The 17,689-nt window shown below is 39.5% G+C and overlaps 1 protein-coding gene across 2 annotated transcripts; it reads left to right on the top strand.

The window, feature by feature from the left end:
• The first annotated feature begins 2,278 nt into the window (after nt 1-2,278).
• Nucleotides 2,279-17,650, top strand: miga1 (mitoguardin 1). 2 transcript variants are annotated; one of them, XM_022758218.1, is made up of 16 exons: nt 2,279-2,356; nt 4,423-4,579; nt 7,489-7,654; nt 8,074-8,192; nt 8,729-8,861; nt 9,040-9,176; nt 10,275-10,398; nt 10,557-10,657; nt 12,221-12,330; nt 12,498-12,570; nt 13,161-13,247; nt 13,329-13,427; nt 13,534-13,668; nt 13,861-13,914; nt 14,098-14,214; nt 14,785-17,650. In XM_022758218.1, the coding sequence occupies exons 2-16, from the start codon at nt 4,481-4,483 to the stop codon at nt 15,001-15,003; spliced, it is 1,773 nt and encodes a 590-aa protein (XP_022613939.1). In that variant the 5' UTR covers nt 2,279-2,356; nt 4,423-4,480; the 3' UTR covers nt 15,004-17,650. The 2 variants fall into 2 exon arrangements, with proteins under 2 accessions (XP_022613939.1, XP_022613940.1); XM_022758219.1 differs by having other exon boundaries at nt 2,295-2,362.
• Nucleotides 17,651-17,689: the final 39 nt, after the last annotated feature.

Consider the following 17,689-nt stretch of genomic DNA (forward strand, 5'->3'; position numbering starts at 1 on the left):
TTTATGTTAATTGCCTATATAAAGAATTATATTTGTATAGTATGAAAATGAGCCCAATAAAAGCAAGCGTCAATTAGCTTCTTTTTTTTTTTCTTTTTTACAAATATCGTCAGCAACAGCAATGAAATATTACTAACACGGCAGGACATGCGTAACAGATATGTATCATTGCAATGGGACTAACATAAAACAGCCTAAATTAGTCTTGTCGAGGACAAAAGAATCTGCTTTGAATTATAATTTGTGTCAGATGTGGTTATTACATACAAAAAGTTTAATTACCTTGTTAGAGTTTCTTAAAATGACATCTGCCCCTCCCTCATTGAAAAAGCCGGAATCTATGCCCACACAGAAATGAAATATATGGCGTATATGTCCCTACAATCAAGAGTGATGATGCCATATGTGTTAATTATTATGAGATATATTATTTTCACATATACACATTCTCTGGGTATATGAAAACAAAAGTAACATATATGAAATACACATCGTACATTCTGTATATGTACATATGTTAAAAATATCTATTATACATTTTTAGACATGTTGCAAGGACATATGTTACAACAATAGATACTTATGTATGTTTGGTGCATATACCTTGTTTTTGGGTAGATTTCAGAAATGTTTTTCAAAGTAAAAGCAAGGATGTTCAGCCTACCAATACAGGTTTTAATAGGAGAGAAAGCAATGTACTTTCTCAGGGAAGTGGGTTGATACACAAAAAGGAACCTGACCTCTCACACGAAGACATGACATTAACCCTTAACTGGCACCCTACAGTTGACCTCTATCAGATGGGGTCCCATGATGAACTAGCACTGCTTTGGAGTCACTCTTGCTTAGGCCGTTGGAACATACATTTAAAACTGAAAAAAAGTTTCATGGAGTGAATGAGTGGTGTAAGAAAATAATAGCAAAACATTTATTGTATGTTTAATACTCATCCACTCAGCCAGGCTTATTTTCAAATTTAAATGATGAAGCCCTTTTAATGTCAATATTCATACTTCATAGGGCTTTTTATAGCCATGTACAATACAGGATCTCACCTCATAAATGTCCACATTGGGGTTTCAGAAAAAAAAAAGGAAAACGGGTCATAGCATAACAACCTAGGACCTCATGGATTTTCTTGAAAAAATTCATGTGAGAGCTCCTACTAAATTCATGGGACCTTGGGAAATTCGACAGCTCTACTTCAAACACTTTTTTAGTTATCAATTTTGAAGTCTGGCCCGCAGGCTAAATGTAATTAACATCTTATTTTTCACTGGTTTGGGTTGAAATTTGTACAAAACATTACAAAAATCAGACAATTTGCAACATGTATTGATGTAAATATTGCTCAATGTTTCTTTTACCTTAACAAGCCAAGCAATCTTTGATTTTCAATATAAATATTATCTCCACTAGTTTTTACTTTTTTGCAACTCAATTTTGTTGTATTAATATAGTTCTATCACATCACAAAGAAGTAATTTGGTCCTGCTTAAAAAAATTGTGATATACTCCTCTGATCATCATGACTCATTAGTTTAACATAATTTTGTCTAACCAACACTTCAATTATTTTTATCAAATCTACCGTATCTATGGAAATAATGAGTTGGAAAAATGTGCAGTAGGTTATGTGCCTAGGCATTTTAGATGTTTAGCTTCTTATTCATCACACAAAACCATCTGGGAGGCGTCCGATTGATTCTGAATTCAGTCTGCAGCAGGACAACAAGCCCAAACATACAGCCAGAGTCATGAAGAGCTATCTGCAGAGACAAGAAGAACAAGGAGTCCTGCAACAGACGGTCATTATGGAGTCTCAACATCATGGAGTCAGTCTGGGATTATGTGAAGAGACAGAAGACACAGAATAAATCCAAAGAAAAGCCTGTGGTAAATTCACCAAGATGTTGGGAATAATCTACCTGCAAAGTACCTTGAAAAACTATGTGTAAGTGTACAGAGAAGAGGGGAGAGAGAGAGAGGTCCTGTTTTAAAAGCAAAGATGGTCACATCAAATATTGATTTGGTTTGTTTTTTCCGTTAACTGTACTTTGTATCAAGTTCATTGATAAATAAAAGCTATTCATGGTATTATTTTTGTGAAATTCCCCATCAGTATTTGGATGGAAAAACCCACAGAAAAAATTCAACCATGGATATAGTTGTAATACTTGAGAAAGCCGCGTGGGGGAGCAGAAACTCCATAAAGATGACAAGGAGCATGCTTTTATTTTGAAAGTCAAGCTACATGGTCGGTGCTGTGGCCCGAGTCCTTCACTCTGCCGTCGCTGAGGTCAGCTGGAGGGGCCGGGTGAACCACCGGGAACCGCTGTGGAGGAAACTTCCAAATGTAACGGTGATATTGTCGATACTTTACATTTGTCACGCTCAGTTAGAAGACAGCCACCCAAGCTGACGAGTTTATTTGTTAGGCTGTTTAGGCATAATAACGACGCACACTGCTAGCCGTTACTAGCCTTGTTAGGTAAGTTAGCCATTAGCTGCTCAGTTAGGCCAATAACTTTACCATGTGCTAATATGATCAACCTGACAAGACTGGTTCAGAGGTAGGGTGTTGTATTTATTAATTTCAGCGATGTGTACCTGAAAACGTCCCGGGAAGTTACTGAAACTCTTGAAGGAATTGCTAAAATGTATTTGAGGATGTTTTAGGTGTTGCATTACTGAATGAAAGTATGAATGAAGTTTGATCATTTCAGTCAGAATCAGCTTTATTGGCGAAGTATGTTTGTTCATACAAAGACTTAGACTCCGGTTTCTAGTTGCTTTCAGTGTGCTGCTTGTACACAGGAAACATGATTAGAAACAATGCCTAGGGAGCAAAGATAAAAGATAAGCAAGTAGGTGGAAAAAACCCAAAACAGATCCATATAGCAACAGTAAATATACAATATAAATATAAGTCAACCATTTTCTGAAGTTGTCAACAAGGAAACAAGTGGTGCAGGCATGAAAGAGTGCTGAAATAAATATTAGATGTAATAACTTTCTTTATATACATCCTGTTGGTGCTTATTTCAGTGTTTGTTGTAGAGTAGTGAGACGGCACTAAAAACACCGAAGAGGATATCAAATATGTTAAAATAGAATACAGTAATATAACATACAAAACATAAAATAGAAACGGAAATTCAGTTGTCTGTTTCTCAAAATTTGATAAATGATATAGTCTGCAGCTAACAGTTATTTGCATCATTGATTAATCTGTTCAATACAAAACATTAACAATTTCTCAGAGCCCAAGAAGTTGAAACCAAAGAATATTTGACCCCTATTCCCTGAAAAATAACCAAAATGACTCGTTTATTATCAAAGTATTTGCCAATTTATTTTCTTTTGATGGACTAATCAAGTAATCGATGTTGCAGTTGTGCTCATTAACAAGATATACTAAGTCCTTATTGTGAAATAACAACATGAACTTTCTAAATAAAAACTGAGATGGTCAAAAGTAATAAGTTGACACATTAACTAAAGCCAGAGTTATGAGATAAGTTAAAATTTGATTTACAAAGACAAATTTATGAGATACTAAAAAACTGTTCATTTTGACTTAGTTACATCTTAAAATTGTAACTGAAAGAGTTATATTCCGCATCCTTAAATCTCATTCTACTCATTTGTCTCACTCATTCTCACAAGTTGAAAAGATTACTTCAAACTAGTGTGAGTCTTACTTTTACTAATCCTAAACCCAAACTGACAGTGGTTTAATGCTGACATTGAGAGATATTGCCAAGACCTGCACCCCTTCAGTATTGTTTATTTGTCAGTAGCATATGAATATTTTTTTAGTCACAGACAGTGACAGCTTCTACAAAATCCAATGCAAGCTATTTCTCAAGAAACAACGTTTTATCAGGCTAAGACCCAGCTTCAAACAGGATAATCATCCATGTGATGAGCCACATGAGTCTCTTGTGCAAACTTAATTGGATGTTGCATGCAGTCCTGTCAGGTGGATATACAGCAGCTTAGAAGATGTGGTTCTGCAGTGTGGAACTGTGTTTAGAGAAAGCAATACTGTGCAGATATGTAAGGCCACTTTGTTCAGACATGTGTACAATGTTTCATACCTTTGGTGGGATTGCTGGTAGTCCTGTAGATCAGTGAATAGTGAATGATTCAGTCGTTTGACAGTTTGTCAGTTCTTTCATTAGTTTTCATGCAAGTAATAATTGGGATTGGAGTATTTTATGTAATCAGGATTTTTTTTTTCCCTAAAATATTTTAACAAATATGTGGTTGATAGGCCCCACTATACTCAGATTGGGCAAGCATTGCTACTTGCAGATATTGTATGTCAGAGGCTTTATGTAATAACGTCATTTTATCCCCTCCTGAGCCTCCAAGGTTAAACCCTTGCATGTCGCTCACTCCTGTCATCCTGTTCAGTTCCAGCAGAATGGTGATGTGGATAAGGGAGTTGCCAAGTCATGGATAGACCGCCACAATGACACATGAGACCCTCGCCAACTCCCAGCTGTCTGTCAAGGCTGCTGCCCTGCGCATGGTTAACCTACCCCTGTCCGTCTACGGCTCCCTGGCACAGGTGAGAGTGTATTTGAAAGTGGCAGGTGTGTCTCAACAGCTTTGTTTTTGGGAGTTCTTAATAGTGTCTGTCTCTTGGTCATGAGAGGTGAGGTTGTTGAGGGTATGATTTCATTTGAATTTAAGGTTCTTTCCCTAACTGTATTGAAAACATTTGCTTAGTTGCTGTTACTATTTGATTTGTCTAATCATAATACCGGCCTAAACAAATAGTGGGACTGAAGTATGTGGGTGTTCTTCATCTTAACAGCTTTTTTACTTGCTATCAATGATATTTTAACAAAATGACTACTTTGTATCCTAGGATTTCTTGTAACAATTTCTTGTACCAAAAACAAACACAATTCAATGAAAAACAAACAAACAATTGAAATGAAAAAAGTTTAAAAAAAAAAAAACAGAACAACTAGACAATTGCAGACTCCCCATTTTGAGAGTAACACAAAGATCATTCATATATTTTAATAACAAAACAAGCCTGTCATATTGCAGTGGACCCTTTGTATATCATAAATCTGAATATGGGAGAGAGTCGTTTTTTAATCTTCTAAACATATGTGAATGATCAACATCAAAAGATCCACACTGTCTCCATCCATTTATTAAATAGACCTTTGGTAATTAGTTAAGGTGCAGTGTTTGGTTGTATAGCCCCTCACCCCTGTGGTCATGGTGTTGATTTGCACCCTCATGCGCATGCTGGTAGAACATGAAATACAAATACCTGGACCCACTCATCCAAACTTTCCAATGCAACTGGTTGTCAAAAAAATCCACTGGCCTTCTTTTAACCTATTTTTTTTCCACATGAGGTGTTTTTTTGTTTTGTTTTTTTTTAGTTAGACGTGTGTCTTTGTGAAGCACAACAAGTTGCTCTGAGATCTGATCTGATCAAATTTGGCACAGCTCCATTCATAGTGTTTCGTCTAAGCCGATTAGTTAAGCCTTTGCCTGTATCTGTTTGGATGTGAAGTACTACTACCTGCTTGAGCAGTTTAGTTCTTCGGCTAAAGGCGTGATGGAGAGGTTCTGGCCGGCAAGAAAGTGGTTGAACGGATGTGTGCGATTCTTTACTTGCGTAGAAGCCAAAATGCTCGTATAAAAAATCTAGATTCAATATAAGTGCCTATATTAGCAAAGACAACAATGAAATGCAAATTAAAATTACAGTTTAAAAAGATACACAAAACTACATTAAAGAGCTTCTGACTTACTGCAACAAGACTTGATGGAATTAGGTACTTCCATTTTTGCATGGGAACATTTCAGGGGACTTCCACTGTTTTTCTTTGCTGCCCTTTGTGTCCTTCAGGATGCTAACCGGTGTTTTTCCCTCAGTGACCCTCATGTTACTGCGTTTATGAGTAGAGCATGAGGGGAGTTTGTGTGTGCACAGAGTCACGTAGCAGATCTGATTACATTCAGAATCTGGTAGGAGCATGCCTGTCATGTGGCTGTAGCAGAAGACACAGCACAGAAACACTGCAGGCCAGCAGCAGCATTACATCATCCCATCCCATTCCGTAGCTTTAAAAATAAAAAAATAAAAAAAAAGATAATATTATGGATGTTGTCATAGCTCCAAACTGAGAGTTTATGTAATCTTCATTTGTGCAGCAGCGGTGTCTGTGTGAATAATCTCTGCACCATTCAGTGTTTCTATCTATAGTCTGACAGCGGTTATGCATGCTATCTGAAATTGATGCCTTAAAATCTAGATGACAGGCTGGTAGCTGATTCTCAGTGCTGCCTGTTATGTAATCAGTATCCACTATGTTTTCAGTTGAGTATCCTCAGTCTAACTCTAAACAAGCAGAAAATGTTTTCGTTCAAGTGTTGCATTTGATAAATTTCCGTCCATGATGTTTTTCTTTCCAGCTCTTGTGGTGTTTGGTCATCAACTATCACCGCTTTTTAAATAACCAGCCTTAGTGCAGAGTTTTCAAAGATCCGTTTTTGGATGTTGGATACTGTATCATTGATCTGACAGCCACTGTCTTGTGTACAGCTACTTTGCCTCAGGCTTCCTCTGTTTTTAACATTTTGTATCTAGCTACTTTAACCAACATGTTCCTGCATTTCCCAAAATATTTTTCACAATCCCTAACAAATCTCTCTCTACAGGTTTGATTGATTTCTCCTTGTGTGTTTGCAAAAAAAATGTCTGAATGCCAAATTCCACCTGTAGAAAGAAGCTCCTGCTTTTTGTTTCTGATAGGCTTTACATCCTCATTTTAACCGTTTATGTTTTGTATCATTTAAACATTTTCAGCCATCAATCTATATCGCTGTTGAGGATCATCGGTACTGTATCCGGATCTAATGTCACATTATTTCGGTCTTGTCTGTTGGAATATGAAAATAACAGCACCAAACAAAACATGGGCCAGAAATGTGTAATATGTGTTGCAGTAGTTTTAACTGTGTTGAATTGTTTCAGGATATCTTTTTGCACATTTAACCTAAATGGGTTTAGAGTTAAGGTTAGCACTAACAGCCATTTTGCTATGGGTCTTAAGGCTGGGCATCACTTGAATTCTTCTTGTGCTGGTGCCAAAGATACTTGAGTCTTTGTATCGACACTAAATCAACATGTTTTCTACAGAATCATTTCTTATATTTACCAGTGTCGAATACTCGGTGCCGTGGGCACATGTTGGTTGGTTTTGAGATTTGATACCGAGTCCTAATGTAAGATTGTCTTCTTTCCCGGTCGGTTTTACATGTAACAGCTATAATTTAACAGCAACAGTAACACAAAGGAGCGTGTTGTAGCGTGTGTGAGTTTTAAGATCTCATTATTCCTGTGGTGAGGAAAAGGGATCTGATTTTTTTTTAAATTTATTTAGTTCTTTTTAAAGCGCAAAAACATTTAACCCCTGGCTCTTCCTCCCTCTGCCTGCCCTCCAGGTCAGTGTCAGCACAGGCACCAAGAAGCTGGTGGCCGCCACTGCCTTTGGGGCCGTCTCGCTCCTCCTCCTTGCACGGCGCTTCCAGAGGAGGAAGGGCAGAAAGAAGGTTCACTCGCCTCAGTGGGAGCAGGCTGGCTTTGAGTTCTTCTCCCCAGCAGGGAACGGTAAGACTTCCTGTGACATTTTTTTTTACCCTGAACCACCAACCAGGTTTGTGATGTAATCAAACTGACGTGTTAGTCTGCACCTTAATTACCTTTTAACTGTTAACAGCCGGCTCTAGATAAATGCTTTAACTCATTTAATCTAACGTAGGAAGATTTAGACTGCTGATTAGTCCTAAAGAGAAATTAACAGAAATGCAGGATTGTATGGGGTTGAATGCAAGAAGCAGTTAGCCAGGGTAATTCATTCTTTTCAACAAAGCTGATTTTTCTTTCAAAAGTTACACAGTTGTATTGTGGTTGTGGTATTACAATCATCAACATGGCCTCTCCGTTGTGTAATCCTGCTACATGTTCATGTACCGTGATCACTGTATTCTGATCATTCTCTTATCTCTAAACTCTCTTTATCTGTCCAGATAACACCAGTCAAAACATCACTCTCTCCCTCAACTCCAAGAATGGCTACTCCTCTGGTCTGGTGCTCACTACAGCAGACTACAGGAAGCTGTCGGGGTCGCTGCTGAGCTTGGCCTCGGTGAGACAAAGACACAGTTTTATTATAAAGAGTTTGTTTACAATCTGAATAGAAAGATTGATTATGCTGCATTTTTTTGTATCTGGTTTGTTGTGGTTCCCATTCTCCTAATTTATACAAACCAGTGATGATTAAGATTTGTTGTCCACAGTGACCTAATTTCACTTGTGTTAGGTTTTGTTGTCAATTCAAATGCGCTTGATGTGAGCTCTCCCCTAGATTCAGAAGTAAATGATGAATGAAGCTGGTGGTCGAATAGCATTTACTAGTACTGTATGTGATCTGTAGGTAGGGTCTATTATGTAGGATGATGAGTTGTATAAATTTCTTGTACATGGGATTGGCATTTAAATATTTACAGATGCCAGTTTCACCACAGCTTTTCTAGATTGTATGTGTAGGCCTACATCTGTACACTCAATGGTTAAAGCACAACCGGAATGGTGGCGTAATGGGTTTGACCTGCATTGTGTTTGTATTAAGATGCTGTTTCCTGCTGCTTGACAGTTAAGTTTGTTCGTTTGCTGTCTCTGCAGGTAAAAAGCATGAACTCATCGAGCAGCAGCACCTGCGCGAATGAGTCCATCTGTTGGGACAGAGTGGGGGACGCTGACATCTGCAGTGTGGTCAACTTACCAGTCACCACGCCTGAAAACCTGTACCTCATGGGTAAAAACACTTATGGACCACATAATAAATGTGTCAAAATAATGGAAGTATTCAGTCCATAAAACTGTTTTAATTCCTGTTAATAACCAGTTTTTGGTGGGTTGCTTTGTTTTGAAATGGGGCTTTGAATTTTGGGAAATTTGGGGAAATTCAAGGTTCATGTGTGTTGTGTTTGCAGGTATGGATTTGTTTGAAGAGGCTCTTCGGCGGTGGGAGGAAGCGCTGACATTCAGGAGCAGGCAGGCTGAGGACGACGCGAGTTGTGCCTCCGTCAAAACGGGAGCTGGAGACGCCATCGCCGAGCAGAGCAAGGAGGTGAACACACGTAAACAATGATTGAAGTAAAGCAGCTATCCAGATGATCATTTTTAAGATGATGTATTTTTTTTTTTTACAATAAAATGTCCCATCACCCGGGAGCCTGTAAATGGCCATTTTGCTCTAACACCACATGAAGTAATTGGACAGCTTCTTCTTCAGCCTGAGACTCAAGAGTTGGTGTATTGATTCATTCTCTGTGTGTCCTCTGCTCCTTTATACCAGAGGAAGGCTGAGAGGAGTAGATCGCCCACAAACACACTGCGTTACAGGTCACATATGAATAACCAGCATTCTGACAACCCACCGGTGTCACAGGGTTTGGATTGTGTAACAGCTAACTCACTGGCTCTGCTACCTGGTTTAAAGGGCTTTGGATTAGCGCGGGTCAAATAGTTAAGCCTGGGCACCCAAACAGACGTCCAGTCTGCTGCTTGGTCTTCTGTCAAGGATATCCCCCGCACTGTTGGGCCTCTTTAGAAGCTTATTTAAAATTAGGTCAAGGGGGGGGTCGCACGAAAGAACTGATGAGGAGTGAGGAGGCATTTAGAATAATAAGGGTATTAAAAAAAATCTTGAATTCCTTTTATCTTACCTCTGCCCCAGCTGGCACAAGCTTACATAACTACATTCAAGGATTCAATACAAATTGCACAGCAAAGGACAAAGATGAGGACAAAGGGCAGGGGCATGATTTAAAATAGGTGATTTAAAATAAGTAGTTATTGGTTTCTCCTGTTTCACCTTGGCTTGATACATGGGGAGCAGGTGCAGGTACATTGTGATCCGACTTCCCCAGCAGAGGACAGCACCCGGCTTTAAAAGTGTCCCGCATATTACCATCAACACCTATCCGGTGGGGAAGTGTTCATACTGCTGTAAAGTAGGAAGATAACTTTCCGGATAACAAGAATTAATTTCCCCAAGAATGAGTAGATCAGAAGATTTATGCACCCGAGTAGTAAAACTCACAGCACACTCACAATATCTTTCCAGACGTCAACACTCGCGTATTAAAGCTTGTTAAGATGAAGCATTAGTACCTGTCAGTCTGAGTCATATGTCTCTAGTTCATCATCAATGTTTTGTGATCAGGACGCCATCAGCGCAGAGTTCATCCACCGGCTCAAGTCTCTGCTGCAGAGGGCTTACCGCCTCCAGGAGGAGTTTGAGGGAGTGTTGGGCATGTCGGAGCCCTCGTCCCACAGCAACAGCCAGGGTGAGTCACTGTTACAATATTATGTCATTTTTCCCGACCAACAAAGAAAAATAAGTATAACCTGTATAATGTCCTGCAAAGCCGTACAAAAGCTTGACTGCACTATATAACAGGATCAAAAATTAAAGTTGTGTGAACGTGATTATTCTCCTTCCCAGATAAAATGGCAGACATTTTGTCCAGAGAGGAGCTGGACGACGTCTGTCTGAGAGACAGCATCAGCATCGCCTCCACTGACTCTTTCGTTTCTGCTGCAGAGGTAAGAGAGTCACCGAACCGCGTTCTGGAAATATCACTAATCCCCACGTCACCTCGTCACTCATCTCATTGACACCTCAAGAATTTTGAATATATTCTTTAGTAACTTATTGTGAGAATGATGACTGAACACTGCAGCTCATGTTCTTTGGTTCAGTGTGAAGAAAAATCGTCAGAGTTTATTTATAAGCAGGTCTTATTGAAGTACAGTAGTTGAAGTTTTCAAAAGGAAACTATGGATTACGGCCTGGCTGATATAAAGTGTCAGCAGCTTTCAGAAGCTTTTATAACATAAAACAAAAGCAGCGATTCACACAATATAGTCAACACATTCAGATGTGGTCACAAATCAGGCAACTCGATAAACCACGGCTTTTCAGCATTATGTATATGAATACAGCGTTTGTCCGATTCACTACAAGAGTGTTGCACTGATTACCATACAGTGTGTTGCTGCAACTTTACATGTAGTAAAATGTTTTTCACAAATACACCAATAATCATTCAAAATCTGTAGAAGTGTAGTGTAATAAATATAATGCTTCGCAAGCCCACAGGTGATTTACCTGAGTCATAGCCGAAGAGAAACAAGCAAACATCTTAATCTCAGATGTCTGACTGGTGCACAGCAGGAGTTTGATTCAAATAGCTCTTATCTTCCTGTAGGTTCTCCGCCCGCTGTTAAACTCTTCTCAGCTTATCTGTTTGACTCATTAAGTCACTGTGGGGGCTCGAGCTGTGTATCCGCTGCTACTGGTGCACTTGACCGACGAAGTACAAAAATAAACTGGTGCTTAAGAATCACTGACTTATTTACTGAAGCTACATCTGAATTCCCTGAAATGAAATGTTCAGACAAGTTCTAGATGTTGGAAATCTCCACCAGGACTGCGTGTTTAACACGTTCACTGCGCTTCATTTGATGCACATGGCTGTCAAACAGTTGAACTTTAGTGAGCAGCTAAGCACCTACAGTTAAATAGATAATTCTCCAATATTTATTAAAGCTTAAAATTAAGATACTTACACCCTCAGACTTGTTCCCCATTTCCTGACCAGTGAGTAGAGGGTTGAGCTCTCCGCAGTGAAACTGGGTCACTAAAAATAGAACCTCCACATTCCTCCATTAGTGTACAACATTCAGCTCACTGTCTGTCTGCAGCTGTTTTTACTATAACATCCACACTACTACAACATGGAGAAGTCTCTGCACTGTCAGGGAATGGTTTTATAATACTGATCAAAACAGCACAACAATACTTAATAATGAATAAGGGTGAAAGCACCGAGGTCAGACATGACATCAGAGTTAACACTGTAATCCAGAACATGGTGAACCTGAACTTATTCCGAACGACAATAGGTGGGACAAGAAGAACAAGTTCACCAGATTAGGAAGCATCTGTTCTTTTTATAGATTGAAAAACAATACAGCAACAGTGGGGGGAAAAATATATTATGGGAGCAGTAAGTAGTGTGTACACTTCAAGCTTGTGTGTGTGTGTGTGTGTGTGCGTGTGCGTGTGCGTGTGCGTGTGCGTGTGCGTGTGCGTGTGTGTGTCAGCTGTCAGAACACAGAGAGCTGAGGAGCGTCTTCGCCCTGGGTCACCACTTGTTCTACGAGGAGGCGCTTCAGATGGCCGAGGACGGCAAGATCTCCTGCAGAGTGCTGCGGTAAAGACACTAACTGATATAACACTCATGAAATACAGAAGAATGTTAGCACCAGGAAACCTGCAGTACATCACAGAGGCTGGACAGACTTACCTTAGTTTTTCGCAGCCTGTCTTGTCTGCAGACATTTTGATCTGATTGGCCTTTTCCTCGTCTTTCATCATCAGGACTGAGATGCTGGAGTGTCTTGGGGACTTGGATTTCCTGGCTAAGTTGCACTGTGTCCGGCAGGCATGTCAGGTACAGTCGAGCCTAATAAATTGAAATCCAGCACTATAACATGGTTCCTACTGAGGTAATGGGATTTCCTGAATGTTGTGGAATTTAGAAAGTTGCGTACCAGAGAGGGAAGTTTGTGGATTGTTGTTCTGCTTGTTTTTTGTTTGTTTTTTACAGCTGTATTGAGGATACACAGCTGATATTCCTTTTTTTCTGAGATAGAAATACAATTGAAGAGATGTAATTATATGCACATCACAGAGGTGCAAGACAATAAAAAAAAAAACAAAAAAAAACATTTTGACCTGAGAAATATCTGAGTTGGATTAAAACATTGTCTATTTGAACACATTTTGCGGCTTGCAGTCGATGTTCAGATGTAGCTGTTTTCCATTCAGATGGAAATGCAGCATCAAAACAGGAACGAGTGAAATCTTAACGTCTTTGGATCGTGCCTCGACACTGAATGTTACACAGTGGGAGCCATTAAACTTGCAACTTAAAAGCTACTTATGTGTAGAGTTTAAATTTTCAAGTTTTGCACCATCTATTTTAAGAAAAAAAAAAAAACAAAGGATCAGTGTGAGTAAAATAATGTTTTGTGTCTCCAGCTCATTCTGTGCGAGAGGGCGACCAGGATGTTTCTGGCCGAAACAGGAAAGAAAATACTGTCTTCCATTATTGTTAAAGCGCAGAAGGTGAGACTGAAGCCGCAGTTAGTGAATAAAATGATCTGTCGTGAGATGTTTCCGTCCTGACTGTTACTGTTTGGGTTCCAGAGCCCAAAGAGATTCGAGGAGGTGTTCGAAGAGATGATTTCCTTCTTAGAGCACACAGAGCACTGGGAAAACACCGAGGTGGAGCTGGCCACACGAGGAGTAAGTGTCTCTGTCTGACTGTCCAATCGCAACCAGTACCAAGAGGAAAAGTGACAACTGCTCTTTGTTTTTTTGAATAATAATATTTTAAACTCACACTCACCAGGTGAAGCACTTGAACTTCTATGATATAGTGCTGGACTTCATCCTGATGGATTCATTTGAGGACCTGGAGAATCCACCAATCTCCATCCAGAACGTGATCAACAACCGCTGGCTCAACAGCTCCTTCAAGGAAACGGTGAGTGAAACTTTAAAGTGAACATGATTTTTTAAAAAAAACAAAAACATGCCAAAACGAAAGGGGGGGGGGGGGGTCCTGGAGAAAATGGGTTACACATTTTGTTAAGAAGCTCTATAGTTGGAGGTTTTCACATGTTCCAGTTGGTGACTTTTGTCTTTCCATTGAATGTGATGTGTATGTGTTTCACAGGCGGTGGCATCAAGCTGTTGGTCAGTGCTGAAGCAGAAGAGACAGCACATGAAGGTACAAGTCCAACGCCCTCATGATGTTTTCTAGTGTCCTGTTACAGGACTGTGAAGAAATGCAGCGGATAGCACGGATGCACAATAATTAGACACAACCGACTAACTACCAGTTTAATCAGGTGTTAGTTGGTATGTGTTCAGTTAGTGGAGAATCTAATCTGTCACCCCTCTTCTGTCTCAGGTTTCTGACGGGTTCATCGCTCATTTCTACACTGTGTGTGAACAGATCAGCCCGGTCCTGGCCTGGGGCTTCCTGGGGCCCAAGAGCTCCCTGCACGACTTCTGCTGCTTCTTCAAGGTCGGTCTCAGCACCAGAAAATAACCACCACGAACACATGATATCTGCCAGTTTATTATTCTGAACGTGGTGATTAGTCAAATTGAAATCAATTAATCGTTTCACTAATTTTTCAAGCAGAAGCTGTGAAAAAAAGCCAAATGTTTGCTGCCCTTCTTTGTCATATATGACTGTAAAGGGAATATTTAAATAGGAGGAAAATTTCAAATTGGAGATGTTGATGTGTTGTAACATCATGATGAATAAATAGGGTTCATCAATTTAGAGTTTATTTATTTATCCATGGTCACTGTTCATTTTAATTTACAGCATCCAAAGTCATCTTGTGACAGGGACAACTTAAAAAAAAAATGCTTTTTAAATATTTTCAGAACAACCACCAATCAAGCCCCACCCCCTTTTTTCTACAATAAGAAATTGAAAATAATGAATCAGTTTTTGAGAATTATTGACAAGGTGAGAATGTATCTGAGAAGTATATTCAGCCTTTCTGAGAAAAGATGAAGCTGTTGACCTCAAGGTTAAGTTCAGTTTTCATCCATTCGCTCATGAATCATGCTTCTCCTGTAGGACCAGGTGCTGTACTTCCTGAAGGACATTTTTGACCTGGACAAAGTGCGCTACACATCAGTGGAGAGTCTGGCAGAGGACATGCTCCACCTGCTGCACCGCCGCTCCGAGCTGCTGCTGGCCTACCTGGGAGCCGACTCGCTGCGGCACATCAACGGCTGCAGTTCCCCGCGGGTGCAGCTGGTGCCCAGCACCCTGCTGGAGGCAGGAGTGCAATGAGAGACGAGAAGGAATCTCCATACGATAACCTCAGCATTTATTCTAGCGTAAGTTCACACCAACCATTGGACCAAAGAAAGAAACTATGTGTAGGTGTGAAGGCATCTTTTATCTGTGGTGCAACCTATTGGGGGGGGGGGGGTCAGAGCCAGAAGCTTCAGTCTTACGACTTCACCCTCTGACATGACTTGATTTGCACCCGTTTGGTTAAACTCAACACTCACTGAAGAATTTTAACGTAAAACACTATTTCACCAAGGTCTGAAATCCACTCCTCACATCTCCCATCATGCCGTGTGCTCCCATTGCTCTGTGTCTGAGGATCCAGATAGACTGAGCCAGCTGTCTGCCTTCACACATGATCATTATCTCCGGTGTGGCCTCCTCCTCTCCCCAGCCCCTTTTCACTGTGCCATGGCAGTGCACGTTAGTTTTAAAATATCAGAGCAATAATATTTATAACTGAACCTTGCTGTGAGCCTGGCACCGACTCTCTTGCAGTAGATATCACTCTGTGTAAATTGAGACATATTTATTGCCAGTAAGAGCAATTCGTGTGGGGGGGGGGGAAAGGAAGATATTTTACCATATTTATTTTATCATACAGCTAAATGATGCAGGATTTATTTTTTAGAAGTCGTAGTTGTGCCTGTACGCATCAGTGGTTTTGTGATCAGCTTCAAACAGACAGTAGTTTGAAAACCAGTGCTGTAAACTTTAAAACTTCATCAGATTTGCTAGATGTAATTTCCACATCCTACTGAACATGTGCAATGCAAAACCATTAAATGTACTTTGTGTGTTTGTTACAAGCACATGTGAACAAAGGGACTCAATTTGAGAAATGTAGAATAAAATGTTTTGACTGGAGTCATAAACAGAAGAAATGGGTCAGGCTGAGCTCTGTCGTTAAATTAAGTTACTTCAAAGGGAAAGATGTTTTTTTTTTTTTTTGGCACCAGGACTCGTAAACCTTTATGCAATATTAAATTAATCCCAGCACATTCAGTCCACTAGGACCGTGATCCCATCAGCTACAGGACATAAAAGATTATACTTCACTGTTTCATAACCCTCCAGCTGTTTCACAACTTGTGCCCCTCTGTGTTTCATGACGGGCGAACACACAAGAAGCCTTACTGTCACTGCACATATTCAAGCCTTGTCTTCATCACTGAATGTCAGTCTGAAAAAGTCTTTTTGTTTTTCATGACCTGTGAGGTTTGAAATGTACTAATATATTATTAATGTCTGCTCTGCTAATCAGTCACTGCCATGTACAGGACATGCACAACATGAAAGCTTTGAGCAGTGGCGTTACTGCAGGACTCAATGTGTGTTGACAATACGAGAAGAGTTGATTCCAAAATGCTGCACATTGGAGCAACGGTGTGAAACATTTCAGGGCTGATGGACGACCCTGAAGTGATTCATACTGTCATCAGCTCTTTTTGCAGGATAGACACTTGGAAAAATGTGAATCTGTCTTAAAACAATACTCACACCTACAGTAAATGTACGTTGACAAAATCATTAGTCCTGCTCATAAACAAATCCAATCCTATTGGGAGGAAATCCACAGTCCTCTTGTGTAAACACACTTCCAAAGTAATCTGAGTTTGACAATTCAAAGTGGTTATCTTCCAAAGTTGGACTGATAGATGAAAAGATTCAAAATATTTATCAGCAACTGGCCAAAATTCCCAGGTTTCAGCTTCTCATGACTATTTTCTTGTTTCCTTTTATGATGGTAACTGAATATCTTTGGGTTTTGTACTACTACACATTTTAGACTCTAGTAACTTTGGGTGGGGAAGTTTTGATATTTGTTAACAGTCTATATACCAAATGATTGAGAAAATAATCTATAAATGAAATTAGTTGCAGATCCAGTTTCCTCCCTGAGCTATAATTGGTTTGTTCAGGTTGTGATACTTTGGTTGGTTTCCATTTAAGAAATTAGTCAGATTATATTGAGATTGATTTGCAATAACTGACAATTGAAATTTCCTGTTCAAATTATTCATAGCGCTGGGATAAAAGTAGGCTTTCTGCAGGGATCACCAGGTTTAGGAGTTTATGAACCTTTTAATACATTGAACAATTAAGTATAATGGAAAAACACTTTTCAATTGGACAATTTGGTCTAAATTTATTTCATTTCAGTATTTCCCAGCAGGATATAAGTGTCTAATGATATAATTCATTTGTGATCAGATGAGCAGTGATTCTGATCAGTCATTTTTGGCCATATAATAGTAAAGCAAATGGGATGTCCTGAAAAAAATTTTAATTGGTCATTTATTTTATGATTGAGCAGGTCCTTTGCTCTGTGTGATACTTTGTCATTCAAACAGGACAACACTGGTAGTAACAGAATTTCAAATTGGACTCAGCTTTGGAAGAGCCTCAGTTTATTTGTGGATTTTGTCACATTTAATTGGAATCTTATAAAGGAATGGATCCGTTCAGGGCCAGGATGAACAGGAACAATGAACAGTGTCAGTCAGTGTGAGTGGCTGTAAGACTTGTGAAACTATCCTTAAAAGGTTTCTCATTTTGTCAACAGACAGGGAATAAAGTTTAAGATTTGTGAGTTCACCTTGTTTTTGTGTATAAATTAAGCAAATAAAAAGACTTTAATGTGCTTGATGGGCATCTTGTTTTTCTTGTTCAATCCGATAAA

The sequence above is a fragment of the Seriola dumerili genome, unplaced genomic scaffold, assembly GCF_002260705.1.
Source record: "Seriola dumerili isolate Sdu_G_001 unplaced genomic scaffold, Sdu_1.0 BDQW01000291.1, whole genome shotgun sequence".
NCBI lineage: Eukaryota > Metazoa > Chordata > Actinopteri > Carangiformes > Carangidae > Seriola > Seriola dumerili.

Coding starts and splice junctions, on each gene's coding strand:
- miga1 (XM_022758218.1), top strand. CDS start 4,481: ATGACACATGAGACCCTCGCCAACTCCCAGCTGTCTGTCAAGGCTGCT. Junction 8,862..9,039: donor TGAAAACCTGTACCTCATGG/GTAAAAACACTT, acceptor TTGTGTTTGCAG/GTATGGATTTGTTTGAAGAG. Junction 13,428..13,533: donor TGGAGCTGGCCACACGAGGA/GTAAGTGTCTCT, acceptor CACACTCACCAG/GTGAAGCACTTGAACTTCTA.